The sequence below is a fragment of the Pelodiscus sinensis genome, chromosome 17 (genome assembly GCF_052426305.1).
Source record: "Pelodiscus sinensis isolate ZL-2025 chromosome 17, ASM5242630v1, whole genome shotgun sequence".
Lineage (NCBI taxonomy): Eukaryota > Metazoa > Chordata > Testudines > Trionychidae > Pelodiscus > Pelodiscus sinensis.
The window spans coordinates 32347235-32371565 of record NC_143068.1 but is presented as its reverse complement, the minus strand read 5'-3'; the positions used below and the strand labels follow the sequence as shown (position 1 = coordinate 32371565).

The 24331-nt window shown below is 47.7% G+C and overlaps 1 protein-coding gene across 5 annotated transcripts in view; it reads right to left on the bottom strand.

The window, feature by feature from the left end:
• ARFRP1 (ARF related protein 1) overlaps positions 1–24331 on the bottom strand; it is a 70745-nt gene that overhangs the window by 23530 nt on the left and 22884 nt on the right. The window contains exons 7-8 of one of the 5 annotated variants that reach the window (XM_075900964.2): positions 22245–22461; positions 17699–19080 (exon numbers count right to left, since the gene is read on the bottom strand). The exons of 3 other annotated variants lie outside the window; for them this stretch is intronic. In XM_075900964.2, coding sequence (XP_075757079.2) covers positions 22270–22461 — 192 coding nt within the window. In that variant the 3' untranslated portion in view covers positions 17699–19080; positions 22245–22269. Of the gene's footprint in view, positions 1–17698; positions 19081–22244; positions 22462–24331 lie in introns of those variants that run through there. One more of the 5 variants, XM_075900965.2, reaches the window with a different exon arrangement.

Sequence of the window (24331 nt, the reverse complement as noted above, 5' to 3'; positions counted from 1 at the left end):
GCATGGGACACCCCAGGTTAAGTCCCTCCAGTTACTTGGCTTTCATTTCACTTGGCCTTCACTTCCTGCTCTCTTTGGCGGCAAGCGCTGGCAGTTTGGGTCCTCGTTTTTCGTGAATTTCATGGATTTCCCCCCTTCCCCTGGAGGAGATGACTGTGTTGTGATGCTTTTTAGGCATTTCTAACACGCCCATCTCTGTAGCCTCTGGGAACAGCGGAAGAGCTGCCTTATATGTAGCTGGTTTTGCACAAAGTGGAGGGGAAAACAACTCTGTAACCCAGCGCGTCGCTTAACTTCCCGATCTACCTCGAAACAGAGAGGATTTCCCCAGCGAGATGACTCAACCTGCAGCTCTCCTGGGATGTATTCTACTTAGGGATATAGCTTCTCACTTACCTGGAATTTCAGCATTATCAGTACATCAAGGATGAGGACCTCTTTAAAGAGGCAGACTGCGCCCTCTACTGGCTGAAGAGCACTTACCAGAGCATCATGCACGGATGTGCCAGCTCATCCAATTGCCACCTTGTGGGCAAGATTTGCATAAGCACCCAGTGCTGGTCCATCTCCGCTGCCCCTAAAGCCAATGGGTTGAGAATGTCACCCTAAAAAAACAGCTCTCCTGGCCTGCCAGAAGGTCAGTGCGAAAACATGTCGCTCGCTCAAAAAAAGCTCCAACCCATCAAAACTGAAAAAACGGGGTTTGGGGAGACTGGAACTACTCCACTGGGACAGGAGAGTCCAGCTAGTCTGGAATTCAGTCTCCAACGGTGATCAATGCCAGATGCGGCAAAGGGTGATGTACATGCCCCATCTGTAACGATGCCGTGCTGGATCACACAGGCCTAGCTGAACAGTTCGTATCCCGGTGTATCTCAGTATTCCAGGGTTGACAGTCTCAACAGAAAGGTCAAGAACTGTATAGAGACTCAAGTCCTCCATCACCTTTGACATGCTCCTTTTCAAGAAGGGACGAGACCTGTTTGGGATGCTGTGTCACGGAAGCTCGAGCGGTCTTTGTTCAGTGCATAGTGGGGTCTGGGTTGGAGCTATCCTGCCCATGGTCTTTCTTTGCCCCCCCCCGTGGGTATCCATGCATGTTGCCCCTCCCCGTTCAGCTTCTCTACTGCCTGGGTTCCTATTTGCTTGCTCCCTCTGCACCTGTCCCTTTGGCGGTCCCTTGCGCAAGCAGTAAATAGTTAAGTACTTACCCCGCACTACTGCTCTGAGCTCCCTAGTCTAGAGCCAGCAAAGAGGGGATGTTTTTGGCAACATGAAGCCTGTGAGTCATTTGCAAATCTGCTTTTTCAATCCAGGACAACTGGGTCCCTCTTGCCCTTCTATGAAGCTCCCTCTCTCACCCAACAGCCAGCCCAGATAGTTGGATGTGCTACCAACTATCCCCTTAGTGCAGAGACTGTATATGTCAAACCAAACAACAAATGTCATGAAAGATCTGTCAGGATACAACTGAAGAAATATTTCTGGAATGACTTAGCCTTCTGAGTAATTACCAAGTAGAAGAGACTAGAATAACGAGTTGGAAAACACTGAGGTGGATAAGTGGATTGTGAATCCTCCAGCATTTGATTCAGGGTCCTCTGTGACCATTATCTCATACAAACAACATAATTAGCTCAGACAAAGTTATTTGAATCTAGTTTCAGTTAATACAATCACTAAGAAACCAAGCACTTACCTGGTAACTTAGCCAACAACTTCAGCTCACAGGCCTTTACCACTTAAGTGTCAGAATACCCAAGTAGAACTTCTTCAGACTCAGTTTTTCAATAAAAGTCCCCTTTTACTTCCAACCAGCCTTGATACCCATTCCAGGATCTTACAGTCTGACCTCAGCTAGAACAATGTACGTTCCTGAAGGGGCGGGGCGGGGCATACCACATCCCTGTATGTGAAGGAGGAGGAGGTAAGAGGTTAGGATGTGTGGATGTGGTGGAATGGCTATTGAGAACATGAAGGCTACATCAACACTGGCAGCTTCTTGTGGAAGAACAGTTGTTCTTCCGCAAAAACTTGTCAGCTGTCTACACTGCACGAGTGTTCTTCCAGAAGTAAATTTACAGTACAGCGTTGTAAAACAGGGCTTCTTCCAAAAGAGTTATTCCTCTCCCCACGAGGAATAAGCTCTCTTGCACAAGAGTTCTTCCAGAAGAGGGCAGTGTAGACAGGCAACATGAATTTCTTGCACAAGACGCCCCCATGGTTAAAATGGCCATCAGAGCTTTCTTGTGGAAGAGAGCATCCACACTGCCATGGATGCTCTTGTGCAAAAGCACATGGAAGTGTAGATGCGCTCTTGTGGAAGAATTTTTGCACAAGAACTCTTCCGCAAGAGTTCTTGTGCAAGAAGCTGCCAGTGTAGATGTAGTCCTAGCATTAGAATTGTAAGGATTAAAAAACCCCACCGGCACTAGAAAGCTATAACTATCTCCCCCCACCCTGCGCACACTTGTGAATCTAAACCAAGCTCAAGCTAATGGAGAGTAAGATGAACTGTCCACCAGGTTCTCTGCTGGCTGCTTCCTTTAGGGCACATTTTTCTGATGCAACCTGGTTATTTCCTTGGTCCTATGGACACGGATGTAGGTGCATACTCCAGGGAGCAGTAGCATGAGCTATTGTGTCAGATGGAGTTCCTGAGAAGTAATCCAGCTGTGATGGCTTGATGTGGCCTGACCACATTCCCATGGTTATCTTCCAGCAGATGTGAGATTGTTAGGTTCTTTGTGTTTCCCAGGGGGTGCTGTGGGTCGATGCTCTCATCTGGGCCACACTGGCATTGCTGTCTTTGTTGTGCACTTATCATATCTCACCCATATGACTTAATAAAATCATAAGACTAGACATAACCTTAAGAGGTCTTCTAGCCCAGTCACCTGTGCTCAAGCTAGGATTAACCTGACAGGTGTTTGTCTAACCTGCTCTTAAAAACTTCCAATGATGGAGATTCCACAAGCTCCCTAAGCAATTTAGTCCAGTGACTAACCATCCTGACAGGATGTTTTTCCTAATGTCCAACCCAAACTGCCCTTACTGCATTTTTAGCCCACTGCTTCCTTTCCTAGAAGAATATTTTTTCTCCCTCTTTCTTGTAATAACCTTTTACATACTTGAAAACTGTTATCATGTCATCCCCCCTCAATCTTCTCTTGTCCAGACTAAACAAACCCAATTCTATCATTTGTCATAGGTCATGTTTTCTAGAACTTAATTAATTGTTGCTTGTCTCTGGACTTTCTCCAATTTGTCCACATCTTTCCTGAAATATGGCCCCCAAAACTGAAGCCAGTACTTAAATCAAGGCCTAATTCGTGAAGTGTAGAGCACAAGAATCACTCCTTGGCTGCTTCTAGACTGGCAAGGTTTTGGAAAAGCTTGCCAGCTGTCTACACTGGCCGCTTGAATTTCCGCAAGAACACTGATGATCTCATGTAAGATCGTCAGTGTTCTTGCGGAAATACTATGCTGCTCCCGTTTGGGCAAAAGCCCTCTTCTGCAAATGCTTTTGCGCAAGAGGGCCAGTGTAGACAATGCAGTATTGTTTTGCGCAAAAAAGCCCCAATTGTGAAAATGGCGATCAGGGCTTTCTTGTGCAAAACCGCGTCTAGATTGGCACGGACGCATTTCTGCAAAAAGTGCTTTTGCGGAAATGCGTCCGTGCCAATCTAGATGCTTTTTTCCGCACAGAAAAACTTTTCCATTAAAAGCATTTGCGGAAATCATGCCAGTCTAGACGTAGCCCTAGTGTTTTGCTTACAACACTCCTGCTAATATGTTCCACAATGGTGGGTTTTGGGTGTGTTGTGTGGGGTGTTGTGTGTGTGGGTGTGGTGGGGGGGGGTTTTTGGGGAGGGGGTAACACTGATTCATATTTATTGTGATCCACTATGACTCCTGGATCTCTTTTTGCAGAACTCCTTCCTTGGCAGTCTTTTTCCATGTTGTATGTGTGCAACTCCTTTTCAACTGGAGTGCTTTGCATTTGTCCATATTGAATTTAATCCTGTTTACGTCAGACCACTTTTTCAGTTTGTCAAGCTCATTTCAAATTGTAATCTTACTATCCAAAGTGTGTGCAACCCCTTCCAGATTTGGTATCATCCATAAACTGTATATGTGTATTCTATGCCATTATCTAAATCATTGATGAAGATATTGAACAAAACCAGACCCAGGACTGAGCCCTATGGGACCACACTTGATATTCCCTTCAGGCATGACTGTGAATCATTAATAACTATTCGCTGGGAATAGTTTTCCAACCAGTTATGCACCCACCTTATAGTAGCTCTGTCTAGGTGGCATTTCCCTAGTTTGTCTATGAGGTTATGTGAGACTGTATCAAAAGCCTTAATAAAGTCAAGATATACTACATCTACGGCTTTCCCTCATACACAAGGCTTGTTATCCTGGCCAAGAAACCTATTAGTTTGGTTTGACATGATTTGTTCTTGATAAATCCATGCTGACTGTTGCTTTTCACTTTATTATCTTCTAGGTGTTTGCAAATTGATTTGTGCTTGCTTAATTGTTAGCTCCACTATTCAGGTACTTGAAGTTCAGCTGACTTCTTTCAGTCCTCTGGAATCTTAGTAGCTCCTTGAGCATTTTGTCAAACCCGGGTGACTTGAAGACATCTAACTTGTTTAATTTTTAACTTGTTCTCTCCCTATTTTAACCTCAGATCCTACCTCATTTTCACTGGTATTCACTATATTACCTATATATTACCAATTGCTACTCAACTTTTAGGTGAAAACTGAAACATTGCTATTTCCACATTTTCTGTTGCATCCCCCACTTCCATGAGTAATGGACCACCCTGCCTCAGTCTCTCTCTTGCTTCTATTGTATTTGAATATTTTCTTGTTACCATTTATGTCTCTAGCTAGTTTAATCTCATTTTGTGTCTTGACTTTTCTAATTTTGTCTCTACCTGCTTGTGCTATTTGTTTATGTTCATCCGTTGTAGTTTGATCTCGTCTCCACTTTTTGTTTGAGGGGTAGCTGAGTTAGTCTGTAACAGGGAAAACTTGCCGATCATCTGAAGAAGTGGGCTGTGCCCACAAAAGCTCATTCCACCATCTACATGTTTTGTTAGTCTTTAAAGTGCTACCAGACTGTTGTTGTTCAAGTTTTCCACTTTTTGTAGTATTCTTTGTTGAGTTTCAGATGGCGACAGGGCGCTTGCCCTGCACTGGCCCTTTAGGGGCAAAAAGCCAGCCCTGAGTGAGGGCTGAGAGCAGGGAGGGGAGAACTGACTGCTGCTCTGGACAGACAGCAGGAAGGACCTGGATGCTGGGGAAGCTCTGGCCAAGCTGGTTCCCAGGCTGCAGGGTCTGAAGCAAGGCCTGAAGCCACTAGGGCTGTAGAGAGGCAGCCATGGCAGGCAAAGGCAGCAGGTCCATACCCCTTTGCCAGTGATGAGTGGCCACTGCAGTCTGCCCCTGAGCAGGGGCTAGATGACAACTGGCCATGGGTCACTGAGGCAAGAGGGGGACAGGGGAACTGGGTGCCCCCTGGGAGAACTGGGTGCCACTGGGGAGGGGAGGACCCTCGCATGCAAAGCTGGATAGACACCCACCCCCGGAACGGGGCTCAGAGGCACTGGAGTGGGTACTGTCCTGAAAAGGATGTCGTGGTCCAAGAATGACCTGGGTCCGGACCAGAGGGGGAAGCAAGACCACCGAGAGACACCAGCGAGAGGGAGGCATCCAGTGAACCAACGAGCTAATTCCCAGGGCTACCGGTGGTGAGTCCGCCCCGTCACATGGATAAAAATCTCCTGCTTAACCCAGGGTGGTCTCTTACCATACGCCCTAGCTTTCCTACGAAGGGGAAGAGTTTGCTTTTGTGCCCTGAATGATGTCTCTTTGAAACACTGCAAACTCTCAAACAGTTTTCCCCTTTCCTTGCCTCTCATGGGATTTTACCTACCAGCTCCAGGAGTGCGTGAACATCTGCCTTTTTGACGTCCATTATCTTGTGCTGTGATTTCATCACGATCACGTCCGCTCAAGCGGCTTGCACTTTCAGATTCTCAACCAGTTCCCGTTTGTCAAAATCCAATCTAGAACATCCCCTCCCCTTGTAGATTTCTCTACCTTCTGAAATAAGAAATGGTCTCCAAGGCTGTCCAATAAGTTCTTGGACAATCTATGTTGTTCTGCTGTGTTGTTTTCCCCAACAAAGGTCTGCATAATGGAAGTCCCTCATTGCCACGGAGTCCTGTGCTTTAGATGACTTTGTTAGTTGTTTTTTTTATAAAAACTCATCTACCCCTTCTTCCTGGTTAGGGGGGGTCTGTAGTAGACCCGTACCAGGATATCGCCTTATTTATTATCACTTCTATCCCCCTTCTAAGCCCTCACTGGATGGGCTTACCTGTCCTGTCCTCTCTTCATGCCACTTACAAGCTGCATAAACAAACAAAAGGAAAATTTTCTTCACTCATTGCACTCTCAACCTGTGGAACTCCTTGCCAGAGGATGTTGTGAAGACTAGGACTTTAAAAGAGCTAGATAAATTCATGGAGGATAGGTCCATCAATGACTATTAGCCGGGATGGGTAGGAACGGTGTTCCTGCCTGCTTGGAAATGGGTGACAGGAGAGGGTTCCCGTGATGATTTCCTGTTGTGTTCACTCCCGCTGGGGCATCTGGCATTGGCCACTGTGGGCCAGTCTGACCCAGTCTGACCGTTTTTATATTCATACTGTAGCCCATCTCTGCTTGGCTGCCCAGCAGTGAGTGATTTTTCTCCTTCATCCCAGCTTGGGTGTAAGTTTGGGCCCTGGCTGCTCGGTGAGGAGCGATTCAGCCCCATGGCTGGAGAGAGAGCTCCTGCAGTGCCCGGAACATGGGCATCTCCCCGTTTCCCTCTCGGTGCTGGTACAACTGGAGTGACAGAGCTGGCCCTTCTAAAAGTTCTATGGCTCCGAAAGGACAGCGCTGTGTCCTCACATCCCAGTCTTGTGCTGCAGATGTCCACACCTCAAATGCATGGCATGCTCCCGCCACCTTCCCCTTGGGGACATCCACTCTCAGCCTGCAGAGGAGCCCTCCCTTTGCCATCACAGGGTGATCAGAGATGCCTGTTCTTAAGTCCTTAGGGACAGAGGTGCCTCCATTACCTTTGCACTAGAGGAAGCCAGGCCTGGTTCCCACCCTCTTGCCTGCTGTCTGCTGGCCAGTGCACAAGGGTCAGCGTTGTGCTGTCCCTCCACTCAGTCACCCTCCCTCATCTGCCGTGCCAGTGGTCCTGTGTGTTCCCTCACGGGTGTTGCACTGTCCTTTCCAATACTTACACACCAGGATCAGGAGAACGTCCCCGTTTGCTCTTTGGCCACCTGCTGCTCTTGGTTCAGTGCATGCCCTGAATTCTGGGGTGCCCCCTTATTGCCACAATGAGTGATGTACTTGCTGTTCAAGGTCTGAAATGCCCATGCAGATGGAACATTAATGTGGCTTCCCTCTGTCCCATGTAAAGTGATGCACAGGTCTCCTGTGCAGCTGCTTTTAGGCGGCTACTATTGGGAAATCTCTTCGGATAACTGCACAGGCTGTAAACTCCCTTTTTTCCCGTCAATAACGCTATGGTATAATCACAGAATACAGATCAAAGCCAAATCTGACCAAGAGAGCCTCCCACGCTCTCCTGGAGTTGCTTCCTTCACCATGGGCAGCGACCTGGGTTGTTTTCATTGGACAGATTTGTTTAATTTTCCCTTAGGAAGTTCCCTTTTCTCTAGAAGTCACATCAGGACAAGGGCAGTGAGGCGCATGCTCATTGGTTTGCAGAGCTGCTCTCAGTCATACGTGCAGATAGCAAGAGTCTCGCACACCAGAGCATTCAGATGAATAGAGGTGCATAGGGCAGGCTAATAAAGATACTCAGACACAAGTACCCATAAAACTTGTTAAGGAGACCTTTGACCACTAGAGTTAATTTTAAAGAAATCTGGGACCACCAGGGACCATCCAGAACATACGCAGAGTGCTGAGGTTTTGCCAATATTCAAAAAGAACAAGTCAAATGACCTGGGTAACTACTGTCTAGTTTTCATCTGACCTCAATCCCAGGCGAAATTATGGAAAAGCTGGCCAAGAATTAAAAGATGGGAATAGAACGGATGCCAGTAAATGGGGTTTTCTTGTCAAACCGGTTTCATTTTTTTTAGATAACTCGTCGCTTACATCCCCACTTGTAGAGTCACTACTCAACGACTCACTGTTTAAAAGCTGGTCCACCCTCCCCCGCCAGCACCATTTCTGCAGTAGGTGGGGGGGCAGAGGAGGCAGAGGTCTGAGACCCAGCAGGAAACAGGACTGCTCAGTTCTGGTTCATGCCGAGTCCCAGACCTACCCCCTGCTGTGCCTCTGCATTTTAAAGGTAATAAAAGTCAGGCAGCTCTTGCTACATTTAAGATGCAGTGGTACAGCGGTCCGGGACTCAGGGCGCGCCAGGACTGCTCAGACCCAGCTTGTGCTTGGGCAACAAAATGGCAAATGAAATTTAATGTGGATAAGTGTAAAGTAATGCACATCAGAAAAAATAACCCCAACTATACGTACAGTATGATGGGGGCTAATTTGGCTACGACAAATCAGGAAAGAGAGCTTGGAGTTATCGTGGACAGTTCTCTGAAAACTTCCACGCAGTGTGCAGCGGCGGTCAAAAAGGCAAATAGGATGCTAGGAATTATTAGGAAAGGGATAGAAAATAAGACCCAGAATATCTTACTGCCCCTGTATAAAACTATGATACACCCACATCTTGAATACTGTATACAGATGTGGTCTCACCCCCTCAAAAAAGATATTTTGGCCTTGGAAAGGGTTCAGAAAAGGGCAACTAAAATGATTAGGGGTTTGGAACGGGTCCCATATGAGGAGAGGTTAAAGTGACTGGGATTTTTCAGTTTAGAAAAGAGGAGCCTGAGGGGGGATATGATAGAGGTCTATAAAATCATGAGTGGTGTGGAGAGAGCAGATAAAGAAAAGTTATTTATTAGTTCCCTAAATAAAAGAACTAGAGGACACCAAATGAAATTAATGGGTAGCGGGTTTAAAACTAATAAAAGAAAGTTCTTCTTCACACAGCATGTAGTCAACCTGTGGAACTCCTTGCCAGAGGAGGCTGTGAAGGCTAGGACTATAATAGAGTTTAAAGAGAAGCTAGATAATTTCATGGAGGTTAGGTCCATAAAAGGCTATTAGCCAGGGGATAAAATGGTGTCCTTGGCCTCTGTCTGTCAGAGGCTGGAGAGGGATGGCAGGAGACAAATCGCTTGATCATTGTCTTCGGTCCACCCTCTCCGGGGCATCTGGTGCTGGCCACTGTCAGGAGACAGGATACTGGGCTAGAAGGACCTTTGGTCTGACCCAGTACGACCGTTCTTATGTTGTTATGTGCTGGGTCTGGGATCTACCCCCGCCGAGGCTCTGAAGTTTACACGTATTAGGAGCTGGGCTGCCTGCACACCCCACTCCTACTACATTTAAACTGCAGACCGGCCGCGAGGCCCCTTATCGACTAATTGTGTCAGTTACCTGCTTCTTAACAGCCTTAATTACAAGTTTGGCTTCAAAGGTCACTATCTAAGTGACACGTACTTAGACTTTTGTAAGGTGTTTGACTTAGTACCACACAACATGGGCTTAAATTGCAGCAAGGGAGGTTTAGATTGGACATTAGAAAAAACTTCCTGCCTGTCCGGGTGGTTAAACACTGGGATAAATTGCCTAGGGAGGTTGTGGAATCTCCATCACTGGAGATATTGAAGAGCAGGTTAGACAGACGTCCATCAGGGATGGCCTATGGTGCTTGGTCCTGCCGTGAGGGCAGGGGACTGGATTCGATGACCTCTCGAGGTCCCTCCCAGTTCTAGTGTTTTAGGATTCTAACATTCTGATTTACAAAATTAGCTCCGTACGCTATATATCCAAAAAAACCTGCACATTACATGGTTTAAGAACACAGTAAAAAGTGCTACTTCTCAAAAAGCCGCTGTCAATCATTAACAGTGGGTGTTTCTAGTGGGGTTCTACAGCAAACAGTACCAGGGAGAGAATTGCAGAGCTGGATTAGTTTTGCTTATCTAAACGAAGAAGTGCTCTCTTAATGGCAGTGCGTAAATACTTTCACAGGGGGGAAATACAGGCTACGATACCAGTGCGGGAACAAACTCTCAAGGGAAGTGGCAGATTCTCTGTCTCTCGCTATCGTCAGATCCAGACTGGTGCCTTACTGGAAGATACGTTAGTCAAACACTAGCCAAGAACAGTGTGCTGTTCCCGATCACATGACAATCACCATGAAAGTAACTTGCTACCCAACACTCGCTGGGCAAAACCGCTCCAACACGCTGTGCTCCTAGACAGAGTAAGCAAATCAATGCAAACAGGGTCAGTTCCTGAATTCTTTTCTCCCAGCTCATAACTAGTTGGGAGGAAAGAGCTCATTCAGACCCTGCTTGCATAGCAAATAGCTATGTACAAGGCTGAATAATCCTCCCTCATCTCCCCAGGGAGAGGTATGTACATTTCATTCTTGAGCAAGACCCAGTAACCTCTCTGATGGTTTAGCGCTGCTGGTATGTTTCGTTCATGAGGCCCTCCGACATAGCAGTCAGACCCACTCGTGGTGGGGATGGTTGGAAGGGTTAGCAGAGGCGCTCCGGTGATAAGAGCCCTAGCGATACCTGAATAGAACAGGAGATAGGTGTGACTGTCAGAACACCATCAACCCTGGGCCTGTTAAACCTCTCTCATAGGTGCCAAATGCAGGGCTGGAACTCCCGTTTCCCAACTTCTTTACTATGGGTCAGCCCCAAATCTTGCATTGGATTCTAAACCGAGCAGAGCTGTTCATTTCCATGAGAAACTTTAGACCTGCTCTGTCGAACTCTCTAGGGGGCCATTCAGCTCTACACCCTCCGCAGCATTCAGCGACGGGATGTGGGGCATTATTCTGTACCTAGGACGTGTTCTCAGGTGAATGGAAGTTGATTTCCCTCCCGGGCAGGGGACCCAGAGGAAAATCAATTCAGCCGTAAGCCAAAAATAGCAGCACTTCCCAGAGGATAACACCACGCTCCAGCTACATGCCGTAGGCACAGAGGGGCAAGCAGAGTACTAGCCAGAAAATGCACTCAGCACATTAGTTTCCTGGAAAATAGCAGCTGGAATCTGCTTCATGGCAGCAGCTAGATTCCAATGAAAATCATCCAGGGGTTTGCCTCTAGCCTGATTTCAGGGCCCCTCCCTGACCCACGATATTGCTTTTTGTTTCCTTTCCAAAGGGATCTGAAGCCCCTTCAAATGTTTAGCCCTTTCAATGCAGTGTGTCCAAAACCTGCTCACTTCAGCAGTATGGGAGGGTTTGATTGGAGCGCTGTCTGAAACTCAGCCCCACTTTAACTCAAAGATTTAAAGCCAGAGAGGGCCATTAGATCACTTACTCTGACCTCCTCTATTGTCACAGGCCAGAGAATTTCAACCCATTACCCCGGCAGGGAGCCCAATAGCTAGTATTTGGCTAACGCATCTTCCAGAAAGGCTCCAGTCTGGATTTGACCAGATGACAGTGAGAGACGAGAATCTACCACTTCCCTGGAGAGTTTGTGCCAATGGCTAATCGCCCGCACTGGTAACTCTTTGTGCCTTGTTTCTAATGCGAATGTGTCAGGTTTCAGTGCCCAGCATTGGATCTGCCTTTCTCCACAAGATTAAACAGGCTTCAGCAGCCTGTATTTCCCCGTGCAGGTATTTACGCACTGCCAGTCCAGGGAGCCCTCTATATTCTTTTGGATAAGCCAAGCCAGTCGAGCTCTACAAGTCTCTCCCTGGTGCTGGTTGCTGTAGAACCCCACTAGAAACACCCACCTGAGCAGGCAGCAGGAGTTCCAGGTCCCACGGGAGAGGAGAGCAAAGGAGAGGAGGGGGCATGTACTTGTATTTAGTGGCGTGGTCTCATCCCAGATTGAGTCTTCACCGCTTAATGACCCCGCTGATTAGCCTCAACTGGGAGTTTTTTGCTTTGGGTACAGATGGCCAGGGCTGAAATCACTGCCCGCCAGGTCTAAGAGCTTAGCCTGAGCCCTGCAGCGGCGCAGCATCTGCAGGGAAAGAGGCAGACCAGCCTGCGCTAGCTGCCCCTGGACCCACTGGAGGCACAGAGCTGTGCAAAGGGGTGGGACTTCAAGGAACTGCAGATGAGTACAGCAGCAAGCAGCAGAGCACGGGGGAAGGGTGAACGATGGGGTGAGCGGGGGAGGGAACTGGGAGTAGCTTGTTTAAGGAATATTTGTTTGTTTGTTGCAAACAGGGTCTCTTTTCTAATGTCTGACCCAGTGCCCGGGAGAGGGACAGTTACAGGCACCCAGAGAAGGGGTCTAATTTTCCCAGGTTACCGGGTGGAAGCTCAGGCCAGTTCTGAGCTGTATTCTTAGAGCCAAGCTCTTGAACCTGGCCCTGGTCACTACTGACTCCACTTGGCAGAAGGGTTACAGATATAAATGAAAAACAATGAGTAGACCTAACAGACAGACCAAATCGTGAGTTTTTGTGGGGAAAACCCACTTACTCCGATGACCCTGAGACAGTAATACAAGACACCTGAAATAGATCCCCTTGAAGTTCATACAACAGAGGAAATTAACTCTGAGCAATTTAAAAAGAGATCAGTCTCCCCATCAAGCCTTCTGCACATGCAAAACCTTCTGAAAATTGAAACCAGTTCCTTGCAAGTTACTAATCCTAACAGAAATGTATTCAGGAAAAAACAATGTAAAGAAGAACAGATTACGGCTCGGCTCTGCCAAGGAAAGGTACAGTGGTTGCTCAGATAAAGAGCTGCACATAAACGACAATGAACCAAGCAGACCTGTTCCAAGCAAGGCACTGAGCCAGAAACATACTGTCCCCCATGTTGAAACAAACTCTTAGGAACAGCCTGGCTTTGCTTGTGAGCACGTATAGGACTGTTGCATCATACACAAAACGTGCATTCATAAACTTAGCTCATTCTGTGCTGTGACGTAATAGCCACATGCCAGCTGTGATAAATCATCAAAGAGTTTAATCTCCCACCAGTAAGACAGAACTTCAAACCTCAACTGGGCTCCTTCATTACAGCCCAGGAAATAGGACTAGCCATTGGCTGGCTACCTTTCATCACTTACTAGAATTCTTCTTCAGGAATATTTATGCAATGGTTAATACCAGTTCTCAGGCTCCCTTTAGTGACAATTTATTTCAGGGGAATTATTCCACCCTACTTTTGACATTCCCTGCAACAAAAATGACCCATAAAGAGAGCCCTAAAACCTAGAAATATTTGTGTAGTCATATAGCCCTCTTGCACAGTTCCGTGCTGTAGGTTTGGTTGCATAAATCCAAGAGGGAGTCATACAGACCTATGGGGGCTGAGTCTCATAGCCCTACAACGGGTGAAGCTAGTCACATCTGTGCAAAGTGGGTGTAAAATGCGTCAGTTTTCACTGGAGTCAGTAATTGCGCAAGGTTACAGTGATTCAGGCCTATGCTGTACTTGCCTAGAGCCCAGCTGCGGTGAGATGCAGCTGCCCAGCTCTCTGAGGCAGGTAACTAACTGCACTATTACAGTGCTGGAAAAGACCAAGGCAAAACATATTGCCGTTGCTTCCTTCCCGGAACTTAACTGGATTTATTCATAACAACTGTGCCATTGAAAACACAGCAAGAGTTGTCTCCTGGGCACACCAACTTCCACCTACTGTTCTCTCCCAGAGTGCAGGAAAATCCTTTGACTGGGTGGACCAAGCACGTTATTTGTGATGCTGCAAAAGACTGACAGATGCTCCGTTTCCTTAAATGGGCCCTGGTAATCAGATCTGAGCAGAGACTAGGTGGCTACGTCTACACTGGCATGATTTTCCGGAAATGCTTTTAACGGAAAACTTTTCCGTTAAAAGCATTTTTGGAAAAGCGCGTCTAGATGGACAGGATGCTTTTTTGCAAAAGCACTTTTTGTGGAAAAGCGTCCGTGGCCAATCTAGACGCGCTTTTCCGCAAAAAAGCCCCAATTGCCATTTTCGCGATCGGGGCTTTTTTGCGGAAAACAGTACTGTGCTGTCTACACTGGCCCTTTTGCACAAAAGTCTTTCGGAAAAAGACTTTTGCCCGAACGGGAGCAGCATAGTATTTCCGGAAAAGCACCGACAATCTTACAGGAGATCGTCAGTGCTTTTGCGGAAATTCAAGCAGCCAGTGTAGACAGCTGGCAAGTTTTTCCGGAAAAGCGGCTGATTTTCCGGAAAAACTTGCCATTCTAGACACAGCCAGTGTGTATTTGTGGTGCAGGAAGAGAGCAGGGGCCATGATCACTCTAGAAATTAACAATACAGGACTGACTCTCACTCTGCTTGTGAAAGTTATAACCTGCTGACGCAATTGCCCCCTTCTTGAACAGCCTGACGGCACCAACATTCACTGGCCTCTGACTCTTTATGGCCGACAAGGAATGTTTGTGCTCCCTGACAAAACACAGAGCACTTGCTGGAGTATGTAGCATAAGAACAACGCTGGCAGGGCTAATGCTGCAAAACAAGCCCCTCTGGTCTACTAACCTCTCTGGCAGGCTGCATGTTATCATCCACCAATCGCTTTTCATTTAAATCACTCATTTATAAATAAATGGCCTTTTTCCTGATCAAGTTAAAGAGAATTTGGTGCCTCAAAAGGAAGACACTGATCTATTTACAAATCAGTCCACTTATATAGCATTTTCCTTGTATTTATCCTCTGCATTTTTGTGTGACGGGAAAGATTTACATGAAGACAGAAGCTTAAGCATGAATATTTTCCAGTTTACAGTCCAAAGCCTACACCCGCTGGAATTTGACACACAAAGCTTTTGAAGAATTCAATTAGTTCACATTTTCTTCCAGCTACTCCTTACTGGACCATTTGTGAACTGACATTTGTGGTCTTACAGCTCTCCCCTTTTGTGAAGCAGGTTTTCAATCATAGGAATGCTCACAACTGCGGGACCACTTTTTAAAAGACTTTGAGTGTCATTTGACGGGCGCAAACAAGAAATGGTTTTCTGAGCTGGCCAATCCGCTGCCCATCTCCTGAGCAAGAGAAAGGAAAGGGGCTTTCCTGGGAAAGAGGAAATGGATGCAAAGGAGAGGTGAAGGATACAATTTCCTTTTCTATCTGTGCAGTCTGGATATTTGCTCGCATGAGCGGCAAGGCCACACAACAGGTTTCAAAGTCAAGTCAGACCAGCCTTGAGAGAACAACATGCAATACGACTCATTTAATGCTTTGCACTATGTTTGGAAAAGATGTGGCATCCAGGTGCTTGCTCTCTTCGGAGCAATGCAGGAGGGGCGTCCATCAATACACTGGGTAATTCCTGTACTTCCCCCCGAGCCGCTTGGTCTTTCACTTTGCTACACCCTGGTTTCTGTTTTGTTGATCAAAACTACTTCATTTCCTCTCCCGGCTGCTTGACAGATTTAAACATCATTGGCAAAAAATAATTTGGGCACCGCAGTGGGCTTGGATTAGTAAAAATAGTGATGCTCCCGTTTACTAGCAGCTCTGTGTGGATGGCCCGGTCTCCATCCAGAACTCGTGGATTGCCACGGTGCTCCATGCCTGCAAAGGATTTTAACCGCGCTGGGCCGCTTATAGGGTTGGGGGCTGTTGATAACAGCAAGCGACCACTGTTTCTGCCAAGCACCACACACCTCTGATGCAGAGTAATGCATCTGGGTTGGGGAGCAGGGCACTTTGTAGAGCCGTCTCATAAGGAGACAGGAAATAATAAACACATGGCAGAGTTTACAGAGCTGAAGGCAACAGGACAGTTTGGTGCTTTCCACTCTGAACTTGGATTTTACATAATGAGTTTAGCATCAATCCAGAGCCCCCACTCAGGCTGCTGTGAGGGAGGCGGCAGTCCTGCCCTTCAAACTGGGCTGTACCTTCCAGTCCTTAGAACAATTACAGCTTTGGCTCAGAAATGAGATATGGCCTCCCCTGCCCGCAACATCCACAGGAAAAGGGGGAGGAAGATCAGAAAAGGAGAGTCGCAGAAAGGCTGGAATGCCCCTGGAATCCACTTGAAACAGGGTGTAGTCTGCTGGGCCCTGTGCAAAGCAACTGCTTTGTGAAAACTACCCACCCCACACAGACAGGTCTCTGTTTGTCAGTTGTTTCCCTTACGTCACTCCGTCCAGGAAAGGAATGGGCCTATTCAGATAAACATTAATGTCTGAGCAAGCTGAACCCTCCCCCCCCCCCCAAGCCCCATTGATTTTGATGGGATCCCTTCTCACAGATTACGGTAGAGAATTCCAATGAATTCAATTGCTGGAGGTACTCCCTGTGCCAGGTGTATGTGTCTCCACGCAGCAAGTGTTCCACTCAGCAACAGCCTGTGCATGAGGGAGCTGCAATTAGACCACCCTGCTGCTGGTGAACAGGATCTGTTGTTCCTGTGTTAGATCTACTGGAGTTTGGCTCTTCAGAACTAGGCTGTTAGGCCCGGCCCCGTGGCTACATTCAAAGGACGTAATTACACTCAGTCGCTGGTTCCCACTTTCTCTTTCTCCTTTGGCATCTGCACAGGAGCCTGCTGGAATTTCCCAAAGGAAGAGGGAGGTTTGGACTTGGTAGCATGGATTGCAGTGGGAGAAAAGATTCTCTTTCACGTCACCCTTTCCTCAGCACAGAGATGGAGAGTCCGGGCAGCTCAGGGAACACCTCCAAGAAGGCTTTCCTGTTTTAAAGGCAGAAGAAATCGGTAACAGCTGTGCCGCTCCTCAGCAAGGCCACTTTACTGGGACCAGTCAAGAGCTAACACACCCATTATGGGTGCAAGAGGGAAGAAATCTCACAAGGGGGCTGCTTCCTGAAACCGTTCCCATAACTCATCAGGACATGCTGGCTTTTCCTCTTCTCCAAACTGGGATCGCTTCTAAAATCAAATGGCCCAAATTCTGCTCTCAGAGTGGGGTAATTTCCTGCTGTCCACAGTGGATATACTCTGCACCTAGCCAGGGTTAAGTGCAAGCAATATCGGTCTCAACATCCTCGGTAATAGACTCAGGCCTTTCGTACCCATCCAGTCTCACAGTCCTGGACTTTAGGTGCGGCCTGTGCGTGGGTGGAAATTTCCATTAGGCAGCTCATTGTCTTTGGTTCACCTCTTGCACTGCCTGCAGCTGTTGGGACTACAGACAACTGGAGACAAAACAGAGTCTGCCAACATCCACTACTGGCTCACGATGACACCAGAAAAGGTGTATTCAGAGACAGTCAATTCTCACTGATTCATACCTACACTTCCAATCTAGCATTACACTGTGGCTGCTGACAAACCAGCTGTTCTTAAGAAGTCCTTGCCCCATCCTCTTTCCTGTAATAGCTGAGCAGTGGGACATTAAGGGGCAGAACTTAACAGCTGAGCTGTCACATCTGGTTTGATTAGATAGGGTTGAGCCTGTTGGGAAAAAAACCCAACCCCTAGCCTCCACCACGTCCAAAAGGACTGCGTATTTGCTAAAATCCTTTTCTGTGGGCTGATCGTCCCGTCTGGCAAAGATCTTACTCTCCAGAGTGCACATACAATCACACACTGCCTTCCTTGAGTGCTCAGCGCGAGACAAACCCTTTGTCCTGGGGGGAGTGCATCAGTCGTCGCTTTTATTGCACGGCTTTGTTTAAACTGCACAGACAAACCACCGAAGACGTCACCCACTGCATCAAAAGTACAAACAAATACCACTTCATCTTCTTCTGCAAAGGCAGAGCAGTGCAGGAGCCCCTAGCTCTCATGTCCACCTGGGCCCACATGCCAGAATAGCCCCAGCCCCAGACAGTCACCCCGCCAAGACCTCTGAAAATTCACTCGCGCATCTTGTTTCCAAAAGGAGTGGAGAGAGCTCTTGTGCAAGTCATTTTTGATCATGGGAGCAGGCAGGCACCTGCAGGCTTGGGGTAAATGCTGGGACAGGGCATCTTTGCATTCTCGCCTCTTATTTCATTTCCAACAGTCGGAAGCCTGCTGCTAAGGGCGAGTGCCACTAATTCTTCGGTGTGGAGGCCTAGCCAACAACTCCCTCAACAAGGGAGACAGGCAGAGAAGCATGAAGCTTTATTGGATCCTTATCCCACCCGGCTTACAGGCATGGATTTCATCTTGGAATGCACCCAGAGGGCCTCCATCCCTCCTTACAGTACAGACACCAGTCAGAGAGATAGCATAAGGGTGCTATTGACAGTCAAGACGAGGCGACTCTTCTGAAGATCATTTTCCAGTTAAATAGCCCATTGTGAGCTTGCAGGCCATCATGCGGCTGCTGTTTTCCACCACTCTGGTACCGTACAGTCCCAGCTCAACATTGCCACAGTGGAAACAGAACTATAATCAACATTGACCCTACCCATTGCATTATCAACAGCATAAATCAGGCCAGTACCACCACCTACAATGATCTTTAGGGATGGGAAGGATGCAAACTTTTCCCCTTTGTCCCTCACAAATCTACCTACCACCTCTGATACAATGAAGTTAGCTTCCCTTCAGTAACTAGAACGTGAGTCCAGTGAACTGGCCTCTAGCTTCTAGTAGAGTAAGAACCCAAGAACCCTACATCCCACAGCCTAAAGTGATGAAGGAGAAACTGCTAAACCCTCTGCCCTTGCACAGCCTGGCCTCAGCGTGCGTTGCCACTAAATATTTGGGGAGGCTGGGCCCTCTCAGGCCAAGGGATCAATGCACAATGCTAGAAGCACGTTTTCCAGTCCAAATCCATTGCTCTGACAGTTCTTTTTAGACCCAGAAAGAGAATGTTTGCCCCCCAAACAAACTAAGAAAGAATCAGGTGCAATAAGAGTCCTGCGGACCTTCTTCTGGAGAGAGAGCAGAGTCTGTTTTGGAAGAAGCTGTCTGGGCTTCAGTGACCCAGCACCTTCTTACGTGATGTCCTTCTGCCTTGGGGGCCGGTGAATGTTCCTCACCACGCATTTCACCATCCACTCGATTCCTTCATTCACCCCTTTGCTGAGGAGACAAGACAAAAGCAGAGTCATGGCTCCTGCCGTACCACACTGACTGTCCACCATGCTACATTAATTCTCTCTGTTCCCTGCCACCCTTTGTTTGGGTTACTGCACTGGCCTCTCACGCAGCGCAGGAACAGGATTCAGTTGAACCTATCAGATTTTAAAACTATGCCTCACTTTGGTTCCCAGCTGTTTATGCCTTTTAATTTGGATCTAGAACAGGGGACGTGAGCTGGACCCTAATCTGCTGGTAGGTAGGGGCTGTGTAGAAGTCTCACTCAAAGCATCACTTCACTCCATGTCCGGGGGAAGGGGTCACTCAATATCTGGCCAGCTCTAACTCCAGGTTTGCAAGCCTCCCAGACTCACCCGAGTCCAGGCTCTGCCAGGCTTCAACACAGTCTGAGTTCCCCTGTTAATTTTCCAAAAGTTCAACCCCCTGACTTAGAACCTAACGCGGGAAGAGAATTCCCCAGAGATCAAAGTGATCGCGCACAACTCTCTGAGCTAGGAAAGCTGTCTTTCACGTGGCTGTTGGCTCCCGCTGCTGCTCCAAACATTGACCTTGAGCTTCTGCTTGAATCCGTTCGCAGAAATTGCTTCTGTGCATGGATTACACCAGCGGTTCTCCTATTTGAGAAGGTTTTCTCCTGCTCTCTCTAGTATTACTGCTGTATGCCTGCAGGGCATTGCAGCTTTGCTACCAGCCAACCCAAGCTGGCGGGGCACACGCTTAATCACCCTGGATTCAGAGCCTGCACTGCGCTTTGGACAGGGTAGTCTTTTTTAACCAGTCCCACTGCTCCTTCACATGTATTCAGAGTAACACGTTTCACCCAAAGACTCCGAGCATTATGAAGAGTAGGTAGGGATTAGGGATGTGAAAGGTAAAACCAGTTAACCAGTAATGGGTGGGGGCTGGAGCAGCTCCCTGCTTACCGCGGGCTGCTCCAGCCCCACAAGGGGCCTGCCGTGGACAGGGTCTGCTCTGGCATCTGGAGCCAGGAGTCTCATAGGCGGGAGGCTGCTCTCGCTGGGCTGGAGTGATCCCCCGCCCAGATCCTGGTTCACTGGTTAACTAGCTAAAGGTTAGGTTAACCAGCGTTTAACCGATTAACCGGGATTTTACATCCCTAGGTTAATGACAGTAGGAGAAGTGCGTTTTTCAAGGCTCCTGTCATGAACAAGAGGAGTGCTAACCAGCACCTGGTGACTAAGGGGTTAACTCAGGTATCTAGCAAAGGTGTTAGCCAGGTCAGGGGGCCGGGAGAACCAACTGAGATAGAGGCTTGGAATGTGAATTGCGTAGAGATTCCCTGCCTGCTTTCTTTGTGTGGGAGAGTAACACCAGGAGTTGACAGACACAGAATGATTTAAACCCAGGCAAGTCTATCGTGCCCCCCCCCCCATTCCCATAGAATTCAGGACAGGGGAGTAGACTGAACAAAGAAAAATTAGAAGTGAGGACCAGGGAAGCTGGTCCAGTCGCGTTCAGGGTAATTTTTCTTTACGTTGTGGTTTGGTTTGAACTACTCTGTGTGATTCTGTCTCCCCTCCTACTAAAACAGAAGGTGAGGGCCCACAAGAGAGCTTCAAAACCTTGCATCTACAGGCACTGGTTACAAAAACTCCCCCCCAAAATCCTGGCACCCAGATTTTGGGAATTTCACTGCCACCATCGAGTGCTTTGATTCCCTAAAAAAAAAAAAAACACAACACTTGAAATCACCTCCAGGGGCACCTCAAGAGCTTGAAAGAGAAAAAACAAGCTGCAGTCTCTGGCAGCTGACCCGGCAGTCTGAGGCATGCAGATACACACAGACTGACCTTCCTTGAGTCAAATCACACAGACTTGGAAGGTCTTGACTGACCTTCCAAGAGTCAAACCACCACCTTAACAGAAGTGATTTCTATTACAAAACAAAAGATAAACTTGATAAAGAACACTTGGCTGCTAGATGTTACAGAGCAACTGAGGAAAACAAATTAAAACAGAAAAATCTCAGCACAATGCTTAGATGGTAAGGGGGGAAGGGAGACAGAATCACACAGAGCAGTTCTAACTAAACCACAACATAAAGAAAAATTACCCTGAACGTGACTGGACTCGTTTCCCTGGTCCTCACTTCTAATTTTTCTCTTTATTCGGTCCGCTCCCCTGTCCTGAATTCCATGGGAGGTCATGGTAGTCTTGCCTGAGTTTAAATCATTGTGTGTGTCTCAACCCCAATTATCACCTAATATCATTACCTCAGACATTATCCTCCCCCCCCAACCCTCCTCTGATCTAAAATCTAATTTGTCTATTTTATGTGTTCACTTTTTTTGGTATATATGGTTATGCCAATTTTCTTCCAATTCGATCTGAGGAAGTGGGTCTGGCCCACGAAAGCTCATCACCTAATAAACCATCTTGTTAGTCTTTAAAGTGCTGCATAGTCCTGTCTTTTGTTTCAGCCCCTGGTGTTACTCTCCCAGGCAAAGAAAGCAGGCAGGGAATCTATAGGCAATTCAAACTCCAAGCCTCTATCCCAATTGGTTCTCCTGGCCTGGCCGACGCCTTTGGTAGATACCTGAGTTACCCCTTAGTCATGGGGTGCTGGTCAGCACTCCTCTTGTTCATGACTGCTCCTCTGGGCGAATTCCTGACTCTGTTATTTTAACCACATGCACCTCGGTGGCTTGTGCATTCCTGCTGCGGTGTTATTCTGAGACATCTCTCCTAATAAACGAAAGTCCATCTTCCACCTCAGAAACCAGAAGGCTGGCAAGAGGATAATTACTTCTCTTTTTCTGACAACGGATACCCACCCATCCCTCCCACTGCTAGGATCGTAAATGCTGTCATGTTTCCATGTGGTTTTCTTTGGAAAAGGGCTGCTGGTAAAGTTAACTCTTGCGTCAGGGATCATGTTGCTGGGTCATGAGGTGAGAAAGCCAGGTTACGAACCAGGGCCCAATCCAAAGCTCGGAGCTCCAACAGCACCAAGCGAGTTCACAGCCCGGATGAGCAAAGCACACAAGTCCTTAGGCCCGGACAAGAAAGCGGAGCTCCTACTTGACCCACATAATGCCGGCCTTTTGCCTGCCCCACTTCTCCCAGCGGGTGGTTAGCTCATTCTAGCACCATTTCCCCAGGACGGTGTCCAGACCCACACTCACCCAGTGAGCGCTGAGCAGGCCTGCGTCAGGCAGTCTCTCCTCCCAATTTTGTTAATGCAGTCACTAAACGCTGTCTTGATATCCGGAATGGACAGACAGTTCTGGAAGGCAAGACATAAAACGGAATCCACATCTGCTGCAGTAGAGAGCACTGTCCTACCCCACCAGCAGCAGGATCCTTCTGTGCCCACATCGGTTTCCAGCATTCTGCCCCCTCCTGAAAACAGAGACGTTTTCAGCTGTAGGCCACGGGTGGCCCACTTGGACTCCTCTGCTCGTTGACGGTGGTTAACCAGACCGTCACAGTATCACCCTGACTGATCTTGCCTGTGGAGGGAGCTAGAGTGGTTTTGAGAGTGTAAGAACAACCTCGCTAGTTCCTGATTCGTCTCCATTTCGATATGCTAACCCAGCTCTCCCAGGCAGGAACGGGCCCATCAAAGTGTGCGGTGGGTGAGTGACACGACCCGACAGCCCTTGCCGAGTGGAGTACAAGACAGAGCACTGTCTGTATCCTTTTCCCACCCCAAGTGCATGGAAAAGCTCCATCTTCGCATCCACCAAACAAGGCCTCCTCCTCCTCTCTCCCTACAACACCTGGGCTTCACAAAGTCTTTCAAAAACCACCTCAGCCTTGCAACAACCGCAGCTCCCCCCAGAATCCTAGACGGAGGGGAACTGCATTGTCCATTTCTGTAGCAGACCCTGGGAAAGGGACGTATTCAATGGAAAGGTCATCTCAGATAAAATCTCTGCAATATTTCCATCAGCTGATGTGGGCTCCCTAGACTTTTCTTTTGGCAGGGGGTGGAGTATTCTTGTCAGTGGGCCCTTGACTCAGGCTGTGTCAGACCACAGCACAGTAAATTCCCAGTGTTTACTGCTCTTTACAGCATCGCACATTTGTAATTCCGGCTTCTGCATAGGGGTGCATGCCTGGGGCACAGAACAGTGTCCTGTCTATGCCAGCAGGTCAGTCTGTTCTCAGTTCCCAGGAGGTAACCAGTTCTTGGGGGCAAGTAAGTTGTACACATGCCCAGATTGCGTGGACATTTAAAAATGTGCAAGTACATTTAAAAGAAACAAAGCCAAATGACCTACCCGGCTCCTAACATTACCCAGCACAACCGCAGCATTGCCATGAGTAAGTTTTACCCTTCTCATACAAATGAATCAGGCTTTCAGATGACATCCTACTTATCATAATAAAGAGAGAACTTAGATGCTCCTTTCCTCCTGGCAATCACTGGAACCTTTGAACTTGCTGTAGTATTCAGTGTAGCTATTTTAAGGTCTCTTAAGTAGCATTATCATCAGCATAGAGTAACGCTAACCAACCAAAGATGATATACATTTTAGCATGCTTTAGTGTAAAGTGAAATTGTAGCTGTTGACATTTTCCCTCAATGACAGCCTGACCGTCATGGAAAGGCATGATCTCAGCATGTATTCTTATCCACGTCCTGCATGATAAATGCCACTGACGCAATGACATTTTCTTACATGCTTAAGCAAAGGACAACTGGAGCCCAGAAACCAGCAATGAGTAACATAAAAGCCTCCGAAAGAGCTCAATGGGCCCAAGAAGTTTAATCAAAAGGTGATTAATTTGTGTCTGAGCATTAGACACAGGAAATGATTTAAAGTACAGGCCAATGCAGAGTTTTGACATTTCTAATTCGATGACGAAGGTGAGGATGAGGAGATGTGACGAGGACATGTTGTAGCCTAAGCAAAGTCTGGGAGCTAGGATCTCAGACACTCCCATTCCTGTTCCAACACTGTCACTCTTTGAGTCACCCTGGACAGGTCATTTCAGTGCTTTATTTTTAACTGAGCAGTAGCCAACCCCCCCCCCCCCCCCCTCCTCTGTGCAAGCACAGCTTGAACCTGTGGCTGGTTACGGGCTCTCACCTACCTTTGAGCTAGTTTAGTATCTTGTTCAAGGTGCAAATCAGGCCTTTGTCCAAGGAAGTGGATTTCATACTCACAACTAATGCAGACAAGGCAAAAGAACTCCCCCCTCCACCCTTTGTAAATTTTGCAGGTGCAACTTGCACCCACAAGGAAAAAAACCATCTTCTGCA